Source organism: Tachypleus tridentatus, chromosome 2 (assembly GCF_004210375.1).
Source record: "Tachypleus tridentatus isolate NWPU-2018 chromosome 2, ASM421037v1, whole genome shotgun sequence".
Taxonomy (NCBI): Eukaryota; Metazoa; Arthropoda; class Merostomata; order Xiphosura; family Limulidae; genus Tachypleus; species Tachypleus tridentatus.
The window spans coordinates 78,429,240-78,449,068 of record NC_134826.1 but is presented as its reverse complement, the minus strand read 5'-3'; the positions used below and the strand labels follow the sequence as shown (position 1 = coordinate 78,449,068).

The 19,829-nt window shown below is 30.5% G+C and overlaps 2 protein-coding genes across 10 annotated transcripts in view; one reads left to right on the top strand and one right to left on the bottom strand.

The window, feature by feature from the left end:
* Positions 1-9,442, top strand: part of Rad9 (cell cycle checkpoint control protein Rad9) — an 85,879-nt gene extending 76,437 nt beyond the window's left edge. For all 8 annotated transcript variants that reach the window (XM_076488701.1, XM_076488699.1, XM_076488704.1 and 5 more), the window contains 5 exons: positions 3,401-3,507; positions 3,786-3,850; positions 6,304-6,462; positions 8,554-8,686; positions 9,195-9,442. In XM_076488701.1, coding sequence (XP_076344816.1) covers positions 3,401-3,507; positions 3,786-3,850; positions 6,304-6,462; positions 8,554-8,686; positions 9,195-9,302 — 572 coding nt within the window. In that variant the 3' untranslated portion in view covers positions 9,303-9,442. The remainder of the gene's footprint in view (positions 1-3,400; positions 3,508-3,785; positions 3,851-6,303; positions 6,463-8,553; positions 8,687-9,194) is intronic.
* Positions 9,435-19,829, bottom strand: part of LOC143244301 (protein phosphatase PTC7 homolog) — a 73,671-nt gene continuing 63,276 nt past the window's right edge. For both annotated transcript variants that reach the window (XM_076488707.1, XM_076488708.1), the window contains one exon: positions 9,435-14,540. In XM_076488707.1, the coding sequence (XP_076344822.1) occupies positions 14,428-14,540 (113 nt within the window). In that variant the 3' untranslated portion in view covers positions 9,435-14,427. The remainder of the gene's footprint in view (positions 14,541-19,829) is intronic.

Sequence of the window (19,829 nt, the reverse complement as noted above, 5' to 3'; positions counted from 1 at the left end):
ATACTAATGTGTTGAAATGATCACAAACAACTTACTCGACAACAGTAGTAAAAGATAATCTGATGTGACAAATCAACTGCCAGAAGATCCAGGAGAGTCTACACTCCTATAGTGTACAGTATTAAAATATATAGTATTAGTATCAAAATATATGATACTAATGCACATCATTTCCATCACACTATTTTTTATTTTACATAAGTGAGTTTCTTTCTTCCAATATAGTGATTAAAAGTAAATTGAAAATAAACCACTTTACAGTATATTTATATTTTACATGCAAATTAATTACATTTATATTTTATACATCTCATTATTCATATGTTCTCTTAATTTTACTTTTCATATACTTCATATTGAACATAATATAACATTTAGTACTGATGTCATTAAGACATTTTGTTGGATTTTTAAGTGGAAAGTTACTTACTGAAAACTTTTTAAATTAACTATCTTTACTGAATTTTCTGTACACTACTAGTATTAACTGAATGTTGATCACTATTTCATACTTCATTTGTACTTACACTTCCAATTTATAAACTACAAGTATGTGAGAAAAACAGAATATGTTTCTACAATATACTATTCACTAGAGTTGGATGATCGAGTCAGTTATCTGTGAGCATCAATTATATTGACCAGTGTCATATTATTATATTGTAGCTAGTTTAAACTACATGCTCCATAGAGGAAATGATTTCTAAATTTTTGGTAGTACAATGTTTATATGAAAGTAGCAAGGTATGATCATGGTACATACAATAATCCTACATTGAGTAAAGAATCAGTTGCAGTTTTCAAGGTAGATATTTTACTAATCACAAACACAGTCATAAGGTGAAAGTGGTATGCACAGATGGACAATTTTTCAGTGGCTAAGACCTTACTTTGGTTATGAAAAGAATAATGATGCCTCCATCCTGAAAATTATAACATCATATATAAAACTTCTATAGGAATGGTTTTAAAGTGGAGATTTATTGGAATTCTCATGGTGCTTAAAATATTTGCATGATATTGACTTCTAATTTGAAATGTCTACAAAAAGAGCAGAAACAACAGAGGAAGCAACTCAGAATGGTGACTATGGTCAGGTGTATTGTTGACCCTGTAAATAGGTGGATTAAAAATAGAGAGCCTTGGAGAGAGTCATTTGTAACTTGAAAATCCCATAAGTTGGGGATTATGTGAAATGCCTTCTGGCCAGTATGTACCAACCCTCGGAAATTAATGTCACTTTTATTTTAATTGTGAAGCTGTAAGAAGAGGTGCAGTCTTAGAAGCCAACTTGTTGCTCTGTTTACTTTCTGAAGATGTTCTTTGTGACTTATCCATTAGTAGTTATTTGGTCAATAGGTTAAGTCATATACTCAGTGTCATTTCTCATTTTAATTTTGTAGTAGTATTAAATTCTACTAGTGAAGACAGTAAAGTCTGTCTAGAGTTTATGAACCATCTCATGAAGGTTTTTAATTTCCAGTGAAACTGTATACAGACATTCTGTAGTAAGTTCAGGTTGTGTGCTGCAAAACTTGCATACTTAGCACATTGTACACAAAAAGAATTAGCTTCACTAGATGTGTTCTTGCTATTAACTGAATTAGTAGAATAATAGAGGATTCAGTTCTGCCCTAGGCCTGTCATTGTCAATACCACCAAAACTTAGGGCTCATGTAAATTTACTTTTGTCAGTGTATTACACTTATTATTTTTCTAAAGTATCTTGATTTCCCTTTTTTAAAAATCACATTTACACTTAATTTTTTACACTTTCTAAGCTTAGAAGAAAAATTAGACACAAGCCTATTTTCAGTATCATTCATTTTCTTCAACACTCTTGCAACATTAACTACTTTTTGATAAAATGTTTCCTTGCAATTCTAATTTATGATTTATTTTCCTTTTTGTAGCACTATTTAGACATATTCTATTTGACAATGTTACTTAAATTAAGAACCAAAACAAGAACTGGACAGGTTTTTAACAAACAAGCCAAATACAACATGAAGCACAGCACGTGAACTCGACAAAACCTCACTTCTCTGTCTTATTTTTTAGTGTATCATGCATGGTTCACCATAACCAATGCTGCCAACTGTTTTAGGCAAAATCACAGTTGTTTAGCCATTGCAATGCAAGCCTTCCTGTGCAAATGACCAAACTACTGATGGGCTCTCCTTTGACCTTGAATTGAACTCAGTGAATAGTTCAGTATGTTCTATTGGGTCATACTCTTTGACACAACTCAACTACATCTGTATCCCAATCCAAAAGTGCATGATCTGGTGGAGGGCTGGACTACCCAGACTGAGGATCAAGCACTGCATGGTCAATTTCTGAGTAAAGTCAAGACAAAGCTGAGATAACCTAAACTTTGAGTGTGATAGGCATAATCAGGATTCCCATACACTTAGATGAGTACTAAGTCCCTGCTTCTGGGTAGCAAAACAAATTTGCAATGACCAGCTTGTCTATAAGCTCTGCATGGATCAAGACTTCTCTGTTACCCCTGGTTACCTTGATAGTGCTTTCCAGTACACAACTGCCTCATGGACCACTGCTTTCACTAATATGTCTTGCTGGCTGGTGAAACAGCTTTGGTAAGTGGATGTACATTAGAGGTACTTCCAGTTCTTCTCAGCTGGCTACCTTGTTCATTGAAGGCTTGAAAATCCTCTGGAGATCATTCCATTTAATCATGAACATGCTTGGCTGCACATTACCACAAAGATTCTCAGTCATCCATGCCTCCTGTACACTGTGATCTACTGTCAGTGAGAGACATCTGGACCATTATTTTGAGTCCTGCCTATATATATATAAACTGGTTGTGACATCTGAAGGTAAATCACTACAAAACAGTTGCTTCTAGCAGAATAATGTCGATGTTTTGTGACTCAGCATTGAAACTTTCTGGACATCAGTATTTTGAGAACATTTAGTATCATTATTGAATGAAGGAACTGTCTACTTGTGTACCATAATTGAATATTCCTAAAGGAATGTTACAAAAAAAAAAAGCTTATAAACTGTGGTCTTAAATATCAGTATATAATACTGTGTATTGTCTTATAAGATGCATAAAATTCAACTGAACATATTTACTTAATATTTTTTATATGGTTTTTATTTGTTATAAGATATTTTTGTTATCAGTAGGTCTGTACCTAAAATTTCTTTGCTTTGCATTTTGTATAACCAAATTGAGTTCATTCTAGACTAGATGTACATCTTGCATATACATTACCTGTATAGATATTTTCACATGTATAATGTACAGTTTATATGGTTTTGTGATTATGTAAATTTTATTATATAATGTATACATATTCTAAAGATATTTTTAATGGTAATACATTTGTTACTTAAAACATTAATCTGCCACTTCTCCCCACAGATCCAACCAAAGTTGTTCACACAGCTTTGTCATTAGAACCAGAAGAATTTGAAAATTACCAGCTAAGTTGCTCTGCAGAAATAACTTTTTGTCTTAAAGAGTTCCGGGTACACCAGTTTTTAAGACTTTCTATTCTGTAATGATAAAAGTAATACTTCAGTATCTTTCATGTAGTTTTAAATATTGTTTCTGAAATATAAAATAATACTTATACACATTCAGCTGTAAATTTTGAAAAGGTCCAGAAATTACATTAGTTTACTCAGTTGCCAAGTTTGTTGAATTAAGTATTTCTGAAGATAAGTATTAAATTTTTCGATTCATAAAATAGCATAAGTTACCAGAAGAAAAACTGAGCTATAAATCATGAATTTTTTTTTTCCAGGCAGTATTAACTTTGTCAGAGGGCAGTAATGCTCCTCTTTCTATCAGTTTTGAAGATCCAGGAAGGTGAGATTTTTATAACGAGTTGAGTAAATTTTAATTCGAGTAATTTAAGACTTGCCTTTTCTTCATTAAATATGTTAATATTTCTAAATACAGGTACTTTAAATGCAAAGTAATAAACTCATTGAATTAAATTTATTTTTGATACATGTATGATTTATAATTATCCTGTAATATTTTATTATATGAGCTATGCCATTAGTCAAAATCGTAACTGTTGGCCTGAATGCTATGTTTTCATTCAAATACACTTTTTTTTTTAACAGAATACACAGAATCTGAAACTGTAACTTTTAATGGTATTTCTTTTATGTTCTCATCTTTTTAATTTTTGAAAAGAAATAATTGTGTAATACAAATAAATTTGTATTTAACATTTAAGTCAGTTTAGTTCACATCCGTGTTATTTGTTTTTTTACTTTTTATTCCCAATAAATACACATTTTTGAACAATGCAATTGAAAGCTTGCTGTAAATTAGCTGTGAATAACACAAAGTTACTGTGATGTTGTGTATCAGCCAGGGAATAACACAGTTAAAGTTACTGTGATGTAATGCATTAGCCTGTGAATAACATGATTAGAAGCATTGTGACTACACATATTAGCCCAGTTTGTTAAAAGAACTACTTAGTTCTTTCAGTATCGGGTTGGTCAATGTGGCTTGCATTATGACCACAAAGTAACAATCAGAGTTTCTATTACTATGACCTTTAATGTGTTTTGCATATTTTCACAAAATATGACAAACTGTCAGTAACCATTACAAGATTTTTATGCACAAAGAAAATCCTATTCATTAATTATTTTTACCAAAGAATTGTCTGTGAATGTATGGAATCAAGATATTGGTCTGAACATAAAATGATTGTCATGTTGAGATTAAAACTACTTTTCTCCATCTGAAAATTTTCAAATTTCAGAAATTTGCATAACCTCTAAAGCCTCCTAAATAAATATGAAATTTCTTTTTTTACAGTAAAACTTTGTATTTTATCTGTTTTATTCTTTACTCTAACTATATGGACTTGGTCAATTTGATCAACCTTTTAATGACCATAAAAGATAACAAAATAAATTTAAATCACCCTTTTTTTCTTTCTATGATGACTGTAGTTTGTAACAGAAAACTATAGTAGTCTATTCTAAATATCTTAAGGCTTGCAACAATCTGTATGTATTTTATTACTCTTTGAACCACATCTAATTAATAATCCCACCACACAAGTTGCAAATAATTCAACAAATGCAGTGCTTATGTTAATGTGTTAAATTTAAGCTTATTGTAAACATACATTGTGAAGAATTTTTACTATTGTTGTATATATATATATTTTCCTAGCAAGTTCTAAGTTTTACATTTGAATTTCTTGGATGCATAAATATAGAACATACATTGAAAACAAGAAATGTAATATGTAACTTTGACCTCTTGGTTTTTGACCGAGTTCTTCACTTCTGTTCTGTATCAAAGAATTTGAAAATCATATTAAAAGCTTCCAAATTATTATTCATGCAACCTATACAATTAACATCAATAGAGAAAATTAATATTTTAAAGTGTGAATAACTGCCAGTTCAATGTTATTAATATACCAATGTATTGCATTCTACACACGTGTATCTCACTGAAACAAATGGATATCATTAAGAGCCTAAGATGGTCTACTGCTTCATTAAGCATTAAAATAAGAAAATATGTTGGTGTTCTAAAATTGATTCATTTAATAAGGTTATTTTAATTTAGAAAATATAAGGAATTTGTCTGGTACAAACCAGTATAAAAATTCATTTTTATAGATACAACAAACCTGAGGAATGTAGAGAAATTTAGTTAGCATAGCATACCATTCTTTGTAGTAATATGTTGGTAATATAACACTACAATACAAGTAATAACAACTAATTAAATTAAATTGCTTGAAATTTAAAAAAAACCTTTTTGAAATAGCATTTCAACTATACATATTGTTTGCCACTATTTTTCATTTGACATCACATTTCAATAAGTTAACCAAATTACATCATGCTAGTTCATAATTGAAAAATACATGTGAGAACAAAGGTCTTTAAGCTGTAAAATGTGCAAGGTGTACTTTGCTTGTTGATTTAATTTATGTTTCATAGATATTAGTTTCTTCAGAATTATGTGTATTGTGAATTAAATTTGAGAACATTAATTTTTTTATGCATCATAAAATATACTGAACATAAAAAAACTAGAATTATTGGTATTTTCATTTTTCTTCCTTCTTATCCATTGCTGACTTTTCAAACTTGGAAGAAATATTTGTCTTCATATTTTGGTATTTACATAAAGTATTTAGTTCCTTACAGTACTCACTTTCATATTTTTTTTCTCAATGTAAATAATTTCACCACTGCTGAATCATTACAGTTTATGAACCTTTTTTATTTTATGTACTTCTAATACACATTAATTTATTTCTGTAATAGCCCTATAATATTCAGTGTAAAAATTGAACCTGACTTAGAAGCTGATTTTGTACTGGCCACTCTTGCTGATCAAAATAAGGGACACTTATTATCACCAGGTTCTTCATCTCCTCAGAGAAACATTAATAAGCCTGCTAGTATTGTTGGTAGTAGGCCAAGGTAGGAATTGTTCATTGTGAAAATAGTTCCATTATATTGCTTTTAACACTTTAGGACATTTGTCAGCATTCATTACTCATTTTTGAGATCTACGTACATCTTTATCATTTATGAAAGCATACCCTAAACTGTTTCGATGGTTTTGTAGGGTTGTTTCCATGTCGCCTTGAAATATTAGGAAAAATGTCAAAACTCTCAACCCAGTTGTTCATTTCATTTATTTAAAAAAGTTCATACACGTAATATGTAAGCTTTAGAGGAAATATTGTAATGTTTGGTTAAAATATGATACATTTCAGTATTAAGGCACAACAGAGTAGTTCATTGTCTTTTCTACTGTGCATATAAAAATTCTCTTGACTTGGAGGGTTAGATGACAAGAGGTCAATATTTCAAAAACAAATTTTAATGCTTCTTTTCAGAGTAATATATAACTACATAAAAAGTTAATAGCCCAGGAATTAACTACTTTACTATATATAGTTGATGAATAATAATAAATATAGAAGCACATAACAAGAATAAAAAAAATGTGAATGATAAGTTTAATTCTGAAAAACTTCACTCACTTATTATTCTCTTCAAGTTTTTCTAATAAAAAAATAGTATTCAATCACCCAAATCAATAAAAAGTAATGGTATCTTTAAACTCAGCAGCTTACAAGGATTAAATGAATGAAATAACAATGTAACAAAAATTGAGGCCAACTTGCAAAAATTAATATTTAATATCAGATACTCATTGTATGTGTAATTGGCATCATTTTATGGATGTTATAAATTACAAAGTTGCATTACCGAAGAGAGAAAATGATATATAGATTTACTATTTCATATCACTACACTTACGGTCAATGCTTATTGCCAATTAAGGTTTTTTGAAATGGTGAACATTTTCAATATCTATGGCATGATTTAGTGATCAAATTATAAATATATCAAGCATGCAAAGTAAGAACAATAAAGTCTTCATACGAGGTGGTGCTGGCAACAGTGTAAGATTCACAATATTATAAATTTAAATAATGTTTTGTTTTTGTATTCTGTTAATTCTATTGATGAAAGTTTTTCTAAAATGAACTAGTCTGTCATATATTGTTTTCTATTTGAATCAAGTACTATTGCAACTTGTTAATAAAATGCTTCTGGGATGGAACCAATTTGCTCCCTTCTCATATACAGAATTATCTACAATACTTATAATAACTATGTGCTTTTATTAACATATCTTTACATCAATTGGCAAGATTTCACTGAAGATTAAAAGTATTTTGTACTTTTATTTGCACTTGGCCTAAGTATTTTGAATATTATTGTCAATGTACTGTGCAATGAAATGTTTAAAATAAAAAATAATATATAAAAAGTTCAATTTTTTATCAAGTAAGATCATGAACAAGAGAGTTCACTTTTCCTGTCCTTCAACATTATTACTTAATGGGAATTCACCTACTACACTAAGCATGATTAATCCAAGAAGTTTAATAACTCTAAAATTAAGCCAAACATTTGAAAACCTATATTTAACTAACATACTTGTAGGAAAAAAGTAGCAACAATGCTGAGTGGTTTGGGAAGTTGTATTCACATTTGGTCTTTCAATTGCTTATAAATCATGTCTATGTGTAGAAAGTGGATGTTGCTTCTGGCAAGAGTTCCAAGAAATTTTGTTTTATTCTCTGAGCATGCTCTAAGGACCTTGAAAGAAGAATGTCAGCATGCATCAGGAAGTGATGAAATTGAAAAGTCCAGCAGTTATGATTTGTTAACTGCTGTGTCAAACCAAAGATGAATAATTTTGATCTTCCTTTTGAACTAAAGGAATTAAAAATTTTAATGCTAATTTCATGGACATACATTGATTATGAGATTGCACAAGTGATTTTTAAGAGTAACAGAGTAAACATTTGTGAAATGCACAGAACAGAAATGCTCATTACCCTAATGTTAATAAAGCATTTTTGTAAAAACATGAGTATATAAATAAAGTAATGGTAGATTCACTTTTACAGTGTAATGCATTATTTAGGAGAATATTTAGATGATCTTTAGGAATCTTTGTTAACTGTTTTGGCATTTTTCGTTTATTAGAAAACCAGTGGTCAATAAGCACGCACAAGAAACTGTATCAAAGGAAGCACTACCACTTACGAATACTTCACCTTCCATAGAACATTCAAAAATGGATGAATATGTAGTTCCTGGAACACCTCCAAGCAAAAGAGTAGGTTCAATATTTATAGATAATGAACTTTAATATTTGATTAGTAAAGCTGGAATTTACTGTAAAGTTAAATCTTTACAAAAGTGTACACAAGCTTTCTCCTAGTCACTTTGGGATTTGATAAGTAGAAGGAAAAAAAAAAAAAGCATTATGATATCAATTAAAGAACTTTTGTTTCAATATTTTAGCAAGGTTATCTGTTATGAACAATTAAAACTTCTATGGCTCAAATTGTGGGCATTTTATTTTGTGCTAAAGTAAATTATTCTTGCTTAATCATCTCCAGTTATAAAGAAATTGGTGTATTTTTCTTATAGCAAAGCAACATTCGGCTATTTGCTGTGCCCCCCCCCCCCAAGGGGAATTTGTTGTAAATCTGTAGACTTACTGGAGAGTATAAAGTACTTTATAATTTTACATGGCAGTAAGGATGAACATATCTTTGCATAGAACTTTTAAGTGGAGCTTTCTGGTAATACGTTTAAAATCCTAACATAATTTTTTCCAGTTTCGCTCTATGTTTTTGGGGCTGTCGCAACCAAGCCAGTTCACTTCCATGGCTCCTGATCCTGATGAAGTTCTAGCAGAGGCCACAGATGAAGAAGATAGTTTATAATTGTGAAATGGAGGTTATTTTACAGACAGATGTACTTTTAATTGTATTTCATTTTAATAAATTAGCCATACCTTGAAATATGTGGATAAATTATGTATTTGTTGTTAGACAGAAAAATAAATAGAGATAACATTTCATAATCTAAGAATTTATTACTATGGTGGAAAAGTAACATACTTTTCCTATGAACAAACTGTTTCAATTCCACAGCAAAGGTATTAAATACACAACCATTTCTACTCTACATTTAATATACACTCTCTGTCTACTGCTTTCCCCTCTAGATTATACAGGTAGTTGAGAAAACAAAAACTCAAATATGAGAGTACTTTGTGTGAAAACCCTGTAAAAATAACACCCTCAATTTGCTAAAATGATTCTGTGGAACATTTAACTGTTCTTCCCCAAAAGTCATAATTCACTCATTTCAACGTTTAATTGATAAATAACTATTCTAGAACTGGAAACATCACATATTGAGTGACTTTGAACAAAAACAAATGTATGTTGATGTCAAACCATTTTATTTAATGTAAAATGTGAAATAAATGTATTCATAAGCTAGAAGGTGCATATTAACATTGCATGAATAACACCATTTCATTTGTCTAGTGTCTACTTCTTTCCTTTATATGATCTATTCCGCAAAGTGAAAATTTGTAATTTTTTACCCAGTTGTTTGAATTTAATAATAAATACATTTTCAGCTTAGTTTTCATAAAAGAAACTAGCAAAATAAATGCTTTAGCTACAAATTTCACATTTCTTTACAAAGATGGATCCTGTATTTAACTTTATTGTAATAAGTATCTAAATTGTACAACATAGCAATGACCTTTGGTTATGTAAATGGTAAGCTTGCTTTTAAGTACTGTTATTAAAATTATTACAAGTTCTAGCAAAGAGCATTAAAACTTAAAATAAAAAATTTTGTTTTTAAGAAGTATGTGTCGTGGTTAATTTATAATTGTATAATAGTATTAGCTTTTAACAATATGATTCAATTATCTGTGACTGAATTCAACAATATCAGTTTTCAAAATACTGTAACACCTAGAACACAAGTTTGTGAATACTTTGCATTAAAAGGGAAAAACACGTGTTAATACAAGAAATTTAAACAGAACTAGTCAGATTTGATATTTTAACTATTAAATGACAAATATAACTGTAGTTTACGTATGTTAAAAGTTGTGAAAAGTAATCGGTATGTTTTATTCATCCATCATTATTTATAATTTTTTGAAATACATCACGAGTATCTGTTGTTGTTTTTTACATATATATTGAAGATGCTCTGATTTAATAGATGTTTTTAAAAAATTGGTCCTAACTTTATATATTACTCAAATAATTTAAGCTATAGTTAACTGTCATTGGATATACATTTAAGGCTAATTCTAAATGTGTAATGCACGTGAATCTAGTTACAAATATTTGATAGTATCCTGATAGTAGTAGTATCATTTGAATTATATATTTCTTCATCAAACCTCAGAATCCTAAACTTTTATAATTTAAGTTCACAACAAAGTGTTAGAGAAAATTTAATGTTCATTTTAAGAATATCAGTTAATAAACAGCTACAATTTCAAGAAAGACTGATTTTTAACCTTTTGATCACAATCTAAAATACCAATTGTTTAAAAACAAATATGCCTCATATTTTAGAGTAACAGTATTCAGAACATATTGCAGACACATCTTTGAAAAACAAACACCATTTTACTTTTGATAAATTTATACTAAATCCATTATTTAATGATGTATTAAAATTTGTCAAAAGAACTTGTATGAGGTGGAGTAACATACTTTGTCTATCAAAGTTTTTTCTTTTAGTTACCTAGTGTAGTTAAATTACAAATACTCAGTTTTTTAGGTAAAAGTATACAACTCCCATTCACATTTAAACATTCTTACAGCAAAAGTTTACTGAATGTATTATGTATATTTGATAAGCTAGCACAGCTTTATTTACACTTCTAGTTTTTAATCCAAACTGACTATTAACATTATACAATTGCAGTAAAATTTATAATGTATTAAAATATCTATACTTTAACTGAACATAACACAAGTTTTAGCAAATGTGTGTTTAATGATATTAGTATAATAAGTTGGTTTGCTAACTAGATTACTCCACACGTGACAATTGGCACTAAAAGATTGGCTACAGCTAAATCTTTTCTGTTATTTAATGAACTAACAAAAAACCTCCTGTAACTTAGACCGTAAAAATATGTTTACAGAAAAATGGAATACAAATATCTTTTACTCTCTGTACATAAAAATATCCAATTTTTTAAAAAATCCTCTTGTTAAAACAAACTAATAAGATTTTGTTCTTCAAAGTTTCATTTATGAATTATTATCAACAGGCTGCATATACTTGAAAGATACAAAACTTTGTTAAATAAAATCCTTTTTTATTTGAAGTTTAAGGTCAAATTTTGAATGAACAAAAGTACTTCAGTTTGCACCACAAAAACAACTTACCAAGAATTCAATATAAAAGTACTGACAAACTATAAATAATAAAAGAGTACAAAAAATATTTGTGGTCTTGGAAACAGGGATAGTTTTTCCATATAGCAAAGCCACATTGGGCTATCTGCTAAGTCCATTGAGGGGAATCGAACCCCTGACTTTAGCATTCTAAATCTAAAAACTTACCCCTGTCCCACCAGAGGACTAGTTACAGGAAGCTATCACATTTAAAATCTAATAATTAAAATTTCCTAGTACATAATGGACATCCCTAAAATATCCAACTTCTGATCAAAACTGAAATACTAAAAAATTTCTTAAGCAGTATTTTGAGCAGTAAATAGAACAAATATACAACTAAAAAACTTGTCATAATGTTTATTTGACTAGTGTAAGATCCAACCAATTGCATCTGAACATCACATATATCCAATATTTGTTTCTACTACAGCTGAATATGTCGAGGTAGTTACTATCAATCTGGTTTCAGGAAGTGAGAAAAATTAATTTTAAATTATTAGCTCTTAGACATTTCCTTCACTACCAAAATATTTTACAACACATTTATTAGTTTCTGCAAGTGCCAGTTTACTTAAACAACAAATTGTTTTGCTCAGTTTTCTTTTACATAGAAACTAGTCTATGCTCAATATTATTAATTCTTGTACCATCACAGCTTTCTATCAAACTTCAGATAATAGATGGATAGAAAGACATGTTAATCTTAGGATTGACAGATCAAGTTAAGAGGCAAGAGCTCAATATTAAATATTTCAATATTGGTAGCATTTTCCCAACACCAGAGTCGAGTTGTTTCCTCCGTAAACCAACTTAATAGTTCTTGTATTAATTCTAGGAATCCATAAGTGAAAGTAAAGGAAAATCTCATATATCAACTACATTATATCTGCTATATTTAGCAATGACAAAGCCCTTTGCCCCAAACCAGAGCTCACCAGGCCAATTATGATATGACAGTGGTGATCTAGGTTCCATACATCAGTTTTGACAAATAACTGTTAAGGGTGTCATTATTATAAAACTGCTTACTGTTGGCTGAGAACCAAGTCTGATGTTCAGAAAATATTAATATTATTGAAATAAACACTTAATATTGACCCTCTATCATCTATTGAACTACATGAATATAATTTACCATTAATGAAGAAAGGTTACCTATTTAAGGTGCTCTTGTGATTGTAATTTAATAACTTAAGGATTCCTTCTGTTTTGTTTTAAAGTAACTTCAATATAGATTATACACATAAGTTTCTCTTGTGATTTAAGTAGAAAATCATGGTGAAATTTATTAATTTGCTAATCTGTGAACATTTTCTAATGATTATGTTTTTTCTTTTGTATTCTGGTAATTACAGTCTAGCCTAGAAATAGTAAATTGCAATAGACAAAGCCCTGAGGGTTCCTTAAGTATTTTATATAAATGCATATATAAGAAAACATTCAATTTCACATGTAAACACATGGTTTACTACTTGCAAGTTTTTAACAAAAAATGGATAATACTGATTTAAAACAAGTGTTCTCTTTTCTTCAAAGTACATGAAGAAATATTCAACAACAGAACATTAAACTTCCTTTTTTTTTTAAATGAGTAAGTGAATTCACAGACCATTAACAGTAAATCAGTGAATTACTCAAATGGAATTTTCAGTTTTCTTTCAAGCAGATTACTTCACTAAATGAAACACTGTTCCCCTCATTCATTAGGTAAAATATACATATAAACAAGTTATAAATTTTCTATCCTTAAAAATCAGAAAACTGCAAGAACATACAGGGAGTGAACAAAAGAAAAGTGAACCCCATTAAAAATGTTGTTTTTGTTATATCTTATTAGATAAGAGAAAAATATGTAAAACTATGATTTTAAAATGTACTCAATGAGATCTGTTCAAACATGATCTCAAATCCTAATTTTAACACTGGCTTTTGTAACTACCTGAACTTTTTATGATTTTAGTTAAATTTTCTCACAAAAAGTGTTGTGCACCCACTGTAGTTTATTAGATCTTATTCCAATTAGCCTAGAAAATGTGCACAACACTATTTAAAAAAGTGCAACTAAACGAAGCTAAAGTTCAGGTACTAACGAAAGCTACTGTTTAAATTAGGATTTGAGATCATATTTGAACAGATCTCATCAAGTGTTTTCTAAAAAACATGTAGCTTTAAATAGTTTTCTATTATCTAATAAAAGATACAACAAATTAACAACATTTTCAAGGGAGGACACTTTTTTTGTCCACTCCACATACATTAAAGATGCAAATTCACCATTTTAGTAATTTATTGGGAAATTACAATACTATATGATTTAGCATACCAGTTTGTTCTTCAAGAGATGTGAACAGAAAAATAACTTTCTGCACTACTAACTGTAGAGTGAAAGCAGTGATTATAAAAAGTATTTTTGGATGGGAATGGATAGGTACAAGAAGCATTAAAAAACAAATGTTAAAGCCTGGGTATCTCTCCTCTTGCTAGCTGAAAGATCACTCATACTAAAATATACTGGCTATGAGGTTGTGTATTTCACACTGTCCATACTCTAAAGACAACATACACTAGGGAACATGGTATATTCCTCAAGCTTAAAAGACATAGGCTAGGCTATTTGTCATCCATAATCTGTGTAACCTGTGCTGCTTTGGGCTACAACAGTTTGGAGGTCTAAGTTGTGTTTCCCACCTACAGAGGCCAGCAGTATGGTTATATCATCAGGTTTACCACCTAAAAAACAATAAAATATAATCTAATGTAAATTTCTTAAAATGAAATTATTCACCCTCAAATGAGTTAGCATTTTTCTGTAGATAATTTTTTTTAACTAACTAGTATGAAGTGTCAATTTAATTAGTAGTATTTAATATTTTTAAGATCAAAATGAATTTTTAAACAGGTACACACCTCTAAAAAATAAAACTTTCCTTCTATTGCTCTAATGCTGTCAACAACTATGTGATTGAAGATTTTTGTATGTTCATGATACAAGGAAGAACATACATCAACCTAAACATAATTCTCCACTCTTCCACACAACTTATTGCACATGCATCATCTATTACACAAGCTCTGCATTCCTGTTGTAATTCAGACTTGTAAGTTAAAATTATGATGAAAAATGCATACCTAGTTGTAGGGAGATAGGTAAGAATGTATTTTAAAAATATTTACCTGTTAAAGATGTTTTTAGTCATAGAAATATAAGATTCAAATCAGGGAGACTTGTCTCTAAAACACTAAAATAAAAGAGTACTCAGATTTAAAATTAGATGAGAACCATGAAGATTATTCCAAAATGTAGATTACAAGACAGGAAAGTAACAACCTAGATCTCAATGAACATGCATTCAATCAAAGTCCATTTACAAACAAGTGAGAATGGGTAGTATGAACAAGACTTATATAAAGAGCTAAGAACAAACAGATGAAAACATCCTTCTCTCTTAGCCATAGCACCCTTTAATTTGTACAAAAAAAATCAGTTAGAGTGGTAATGCACTTATGTTTAGAATAGCTCCAAACATGATACCCATGGAACATGGGTGGTGGTGTAAACCAGTAGGAGAAATACTATGTCCTGTTTTTGTAATGGAGGGTTCTTACCTGAACAGCCTAGTCAAATATTACTAGTGGATATATTCGTGGAATTTTAACCTTCTCAACATGCATATCTGAAAAGGAAAGTAACTTGCAAGGCTGGCCAAATCAGTGGGCAGTTTGTAGGACCAAGCTGTCCTAAGTATGGTGCTTTACAATATGACAACAGTGCAATGGGAATATCAAGATAATACAAAAAGAAATGCAGATTCTCCCAATTCTAATTGGAGCTATGAGACATAAGTATAAAGATCCATTTCTAATGCTACGAAGAGGTGGAAAGGGTAGCTATTGAGACAACAGCAGACATAATGGCAACTTGTCCCATGTCAATACTAACTTCTCACTAACCATCAGAGTATGAAAATAGTGTGTAGGACAATCACATATGTTCAATAAAAGTCTGAACTAGATGAAACTATATAAATAAAGAATTTCCTGAGAGAAGGAGAGATTGTAAATTATTCAGAAACAATAAAGACAAATGCAAAGGAAAGTACAAACCTTCAAAAGTCTTGGCTCTAATAAACAGTTGCAATACAGAGGCTTTTATTTTTAAAATAATTTAAACCTCAAATACCTATGTAATTGTTAGCAAATATAAGTGTGATACTAAGCAACAAATAAGCTTTTTTTAAACTTTTTTTGAGAAATTGTACACCACTTTCTCACAAACAGCTGAGTTCAAACACATGACTCAATTGTTCCTGCTAGGTTTGAAGATGAAATGGCAAGTTGGTTTTGTCTAAAGTGTGACTGTTCTCACCTTTAATAACTAAATTAATGTCTTAACTTCACAGTTAACCAATAAGCACACAAAGTCATTGATAATTATCAAATAACCCTCTTATAGATTACATGCAAATAAGGTCACAGGATTCTACCCTGTATCCTCTGATCACCTTGCCATACTCCAGCAAGTTGAGAAAACTGCCCAAGCTGTGATCTGGAGCCTTTGCCAACCAACTCAGACAGTACATTCTTCAATTCCTCCCTGTCAACTTACATAAAGAATCACTCAAGCTCCCACTACAAAAGAAGATGCCCCAGACATCTTCACACCTAGGTGTTCACCATCATCAAAAGCCTCATGAAGCCACACACCATGATTACCATGACTCTTCCAACAGTGATTATAAACAGAATTCCAGGGTCATTTTGCCAGCTAGACAAAGCCTAGAAGCTACACAAGCTTTTACTTTATTAAATGTACTGATCCCCAAGGGTACCTGGTCTTCCAAAGTATTCAGTGGAGCTAAATTTCACTTCATGTTGCAGGAGAAACAACACCTAAGAAAAACCTTGTCATCAGTAGCATAGTTATGGACATAACAACCAATAAGATCCAGCAAGAACTTTGAGAACAAGGATATAAGATCTTCAAGGTTGATAAATCAAGTCAGGCAGGACCAGAAATATCATTCCACTTACCAGAATCACCACTCCAGGCTAGCAGAGACACTCACCTGGAATGGAGTCTGTCTATGGTACACTGCCCATGAAATAAAGCTCAGCAGGATTTTACCATCATGGCTTACTCAAGCTTTGGGGATACTAAGACAACATGTACTGTATCTACCAGATATGGAGATCTTCACCCTGTTTCTGAATGTCCTAAATCCTGAGAATCAGTAAAGTATGCCAACTGCACTGGCCCACATAGCACCTCCCACAAAGTCTGCCCCAAATACCAACTGGTAACTAACTTGAAGAGAAAGGTAAGTAAAGGCCATATCTCTCCCACAGGTAGGACTGCAAAGACCTCCCAGCAAGTGTACACCCATTCAGCTCCAGCAGCCAGAAATACCACTGTTACCAACACCATCAAATAGAAACAACTCAAATGACCTGCCAATTACATAAAATACTTCAGAGCTATATCACCTCAGGCCAACATCTTTTCTGTCATAGCCATCAACATTTACACAAGAACTGTTGGATTCTTTGATGATAATCTACATGCGCATCTCCATAATCTAAGCTTCCCCACCCAAAAATATAACACAACTTGTATCAAACATCTGCAAGGATAAGTCAACTTAACGCACCATATGATCTCTTTGTACTAATTTAAAGTCTATAAAGATTTAATACCTCTAACTCCTAAATGTTTTCAGTAAAACTATATTTTCTCTTGTTTTCTGTATCCTATCTCAAAAATGGGATAGATCAATTTGACCAACCTCATAACTAAAAAAAAAAAACCTGAAATACCTTTTTTTCCTTTTTAGGATGACTTTGAATTGTAACATGAAACTACATTTGTTTATCTTAAGTAACTTTAAGCTTGTAACAGTATACATCGATTTATAATTAAATGTCACTGTTTCATTACCATGTCTAACTATTATCTGTAGTGTTACAACTTCTTAATTATTCAGGATCCATGCATCTCACATTATGGTATCAAATTACATTACCCATGAGCTGCTACAAGCTGTTTGTGTGATGTGTGCCTTGTGAAACATTATTATATTATTTTACCTAATCAAATCTTTACAAACCTAAAATGATCCCTATTTTTACATTTTAGTTACTTTTATGATAAAAGATAAAGAATAAACATAAAAAACAATGAATAATGTATCTATCTTTTTCTTTCTGTCAATTTTCAAGGGCATTTAAGCCTACTTTTTTTTTACACTAATAGTAGTAATGCGCTAAATAATTCTTATTTAATTAAATATTATACCAAAGAACACTGACATGAAAAAGCATACAATTTTCCAAAACTTTAAAACATTTTCTGGCTTTTTAATTATGCAACAAGAGCCATTACAAATTCCTCTGAGCTGGACAGCTTAGAACATGGGAACAAAGGTTGTATTCTGAGTAAAACTGACACTTATCTGTTCAGAACACGAACACAATGTTGTATATTACATATGATAGATTAAAACCTTGACTTTCTATTGGCTATAGGTAATATATAATTAAACTTAAGAAAGAACTATTACTAAATCCCAAAAGAGACAAGGTGACAGGTGAGTGTTGCAGGAGGAGACTAATTTTCTATTTGATAGCTCTGTAACTAAACAAATTCAAAGGCTATAAAACTTATGGTTTGTCTTAGCAACGTAAATTTTATAGTTAGTAATTTATGTTTAATTTCATACTTTTGTTTCATAGGGGTGATGGATAAAGTCCAGAAGATGCCTAAAGAAAATGTGCATCATGTGTCATACAAGGGAAATTCAGGCTTTTTTTAAATATTGCCTTGTAGAATATAGAATTTAAAACTTGTATACTGTACTTATTGGTATAAACAAATAGTAGTTTATTAAAATTTTGAATGTAAGACACTAAAACTTTTTGTCTTACGCAGTGAAGGATATCCAGAGCAATGTCAACGTACAGGGAGATCTATTCCATAATAAAGAAAAAAAAAAAAAAGTTACTTTTGCTATGCAATTATATACAAGCAGATATTATCAGTATAAATGAAACACTCTTAAATAACAACAGCTAATTTAATATACCTGTATAAGATATTCAACATAAACCCAAATAAAAAGGAGACATGTAACTTTACTGTAAAAAAAAATTCTCACAAAATCCCTCACCCTGTGACAACAAACATTTTACATTAGCTACACTGATCTAATCATTCCACCATAAATGTTTCCCCAACCCCTTTATTTGACAACATGTAAAACACATTTCACCTGCATATTCTATAACAGAAATATTAGAGCATCACAGTGCCTACTAATAAATTGCAACTATCTTGTCATTAATAATAACAGCATGATACACACCAACCAGAATGTTACTAAAGACATTAAATTTATCAATAGTTTCCCCATTCCCTTATCCCTCATGTAAGCAACTTTTAGGTACACAACAATATACACAGCAACCACAATCTCATTTCTTTCATGGTCTAAATTACCCATCACTCCTCCAAACTTACAAAAACAATACAGGATATCTCATAACTAGACTTTTCAGTCCTTAACTGCAAAATTAAAGAGACACTACCCATATTACCAACTTCAGCCATGATCTTCCAAGAAATAGACAACTATGCCTACTGATCACAAATACAGTCTAAAGCACAATTAACAACACAGTTACACCCTAAATTCATGGAAACTTACTCTGGAAATAAGCAATCTAATTCATAAACCTAATAAACAACACTAACAATCAAGTTTAAAAAGCTTATTAAAATCTAGCAACAATGCAACTGGGAAAATTTCTGCAAATCCATTGAAAAGTCCATAACTAAACCAGCACTTTTGCAGCATAAATTCCATAGAGAAGAGTATCTAGAAACAAAGTAAGATCAATGATAAGACAATTTTTGTGGTATATGGGGCAGCTGTGTAATCTGCAACATAAAATGTGCAGCCACGATAACTAAATAACAACAAGTTACTAGTCAGGTAAAACAATTATTATGGCCTTCAATCTTAT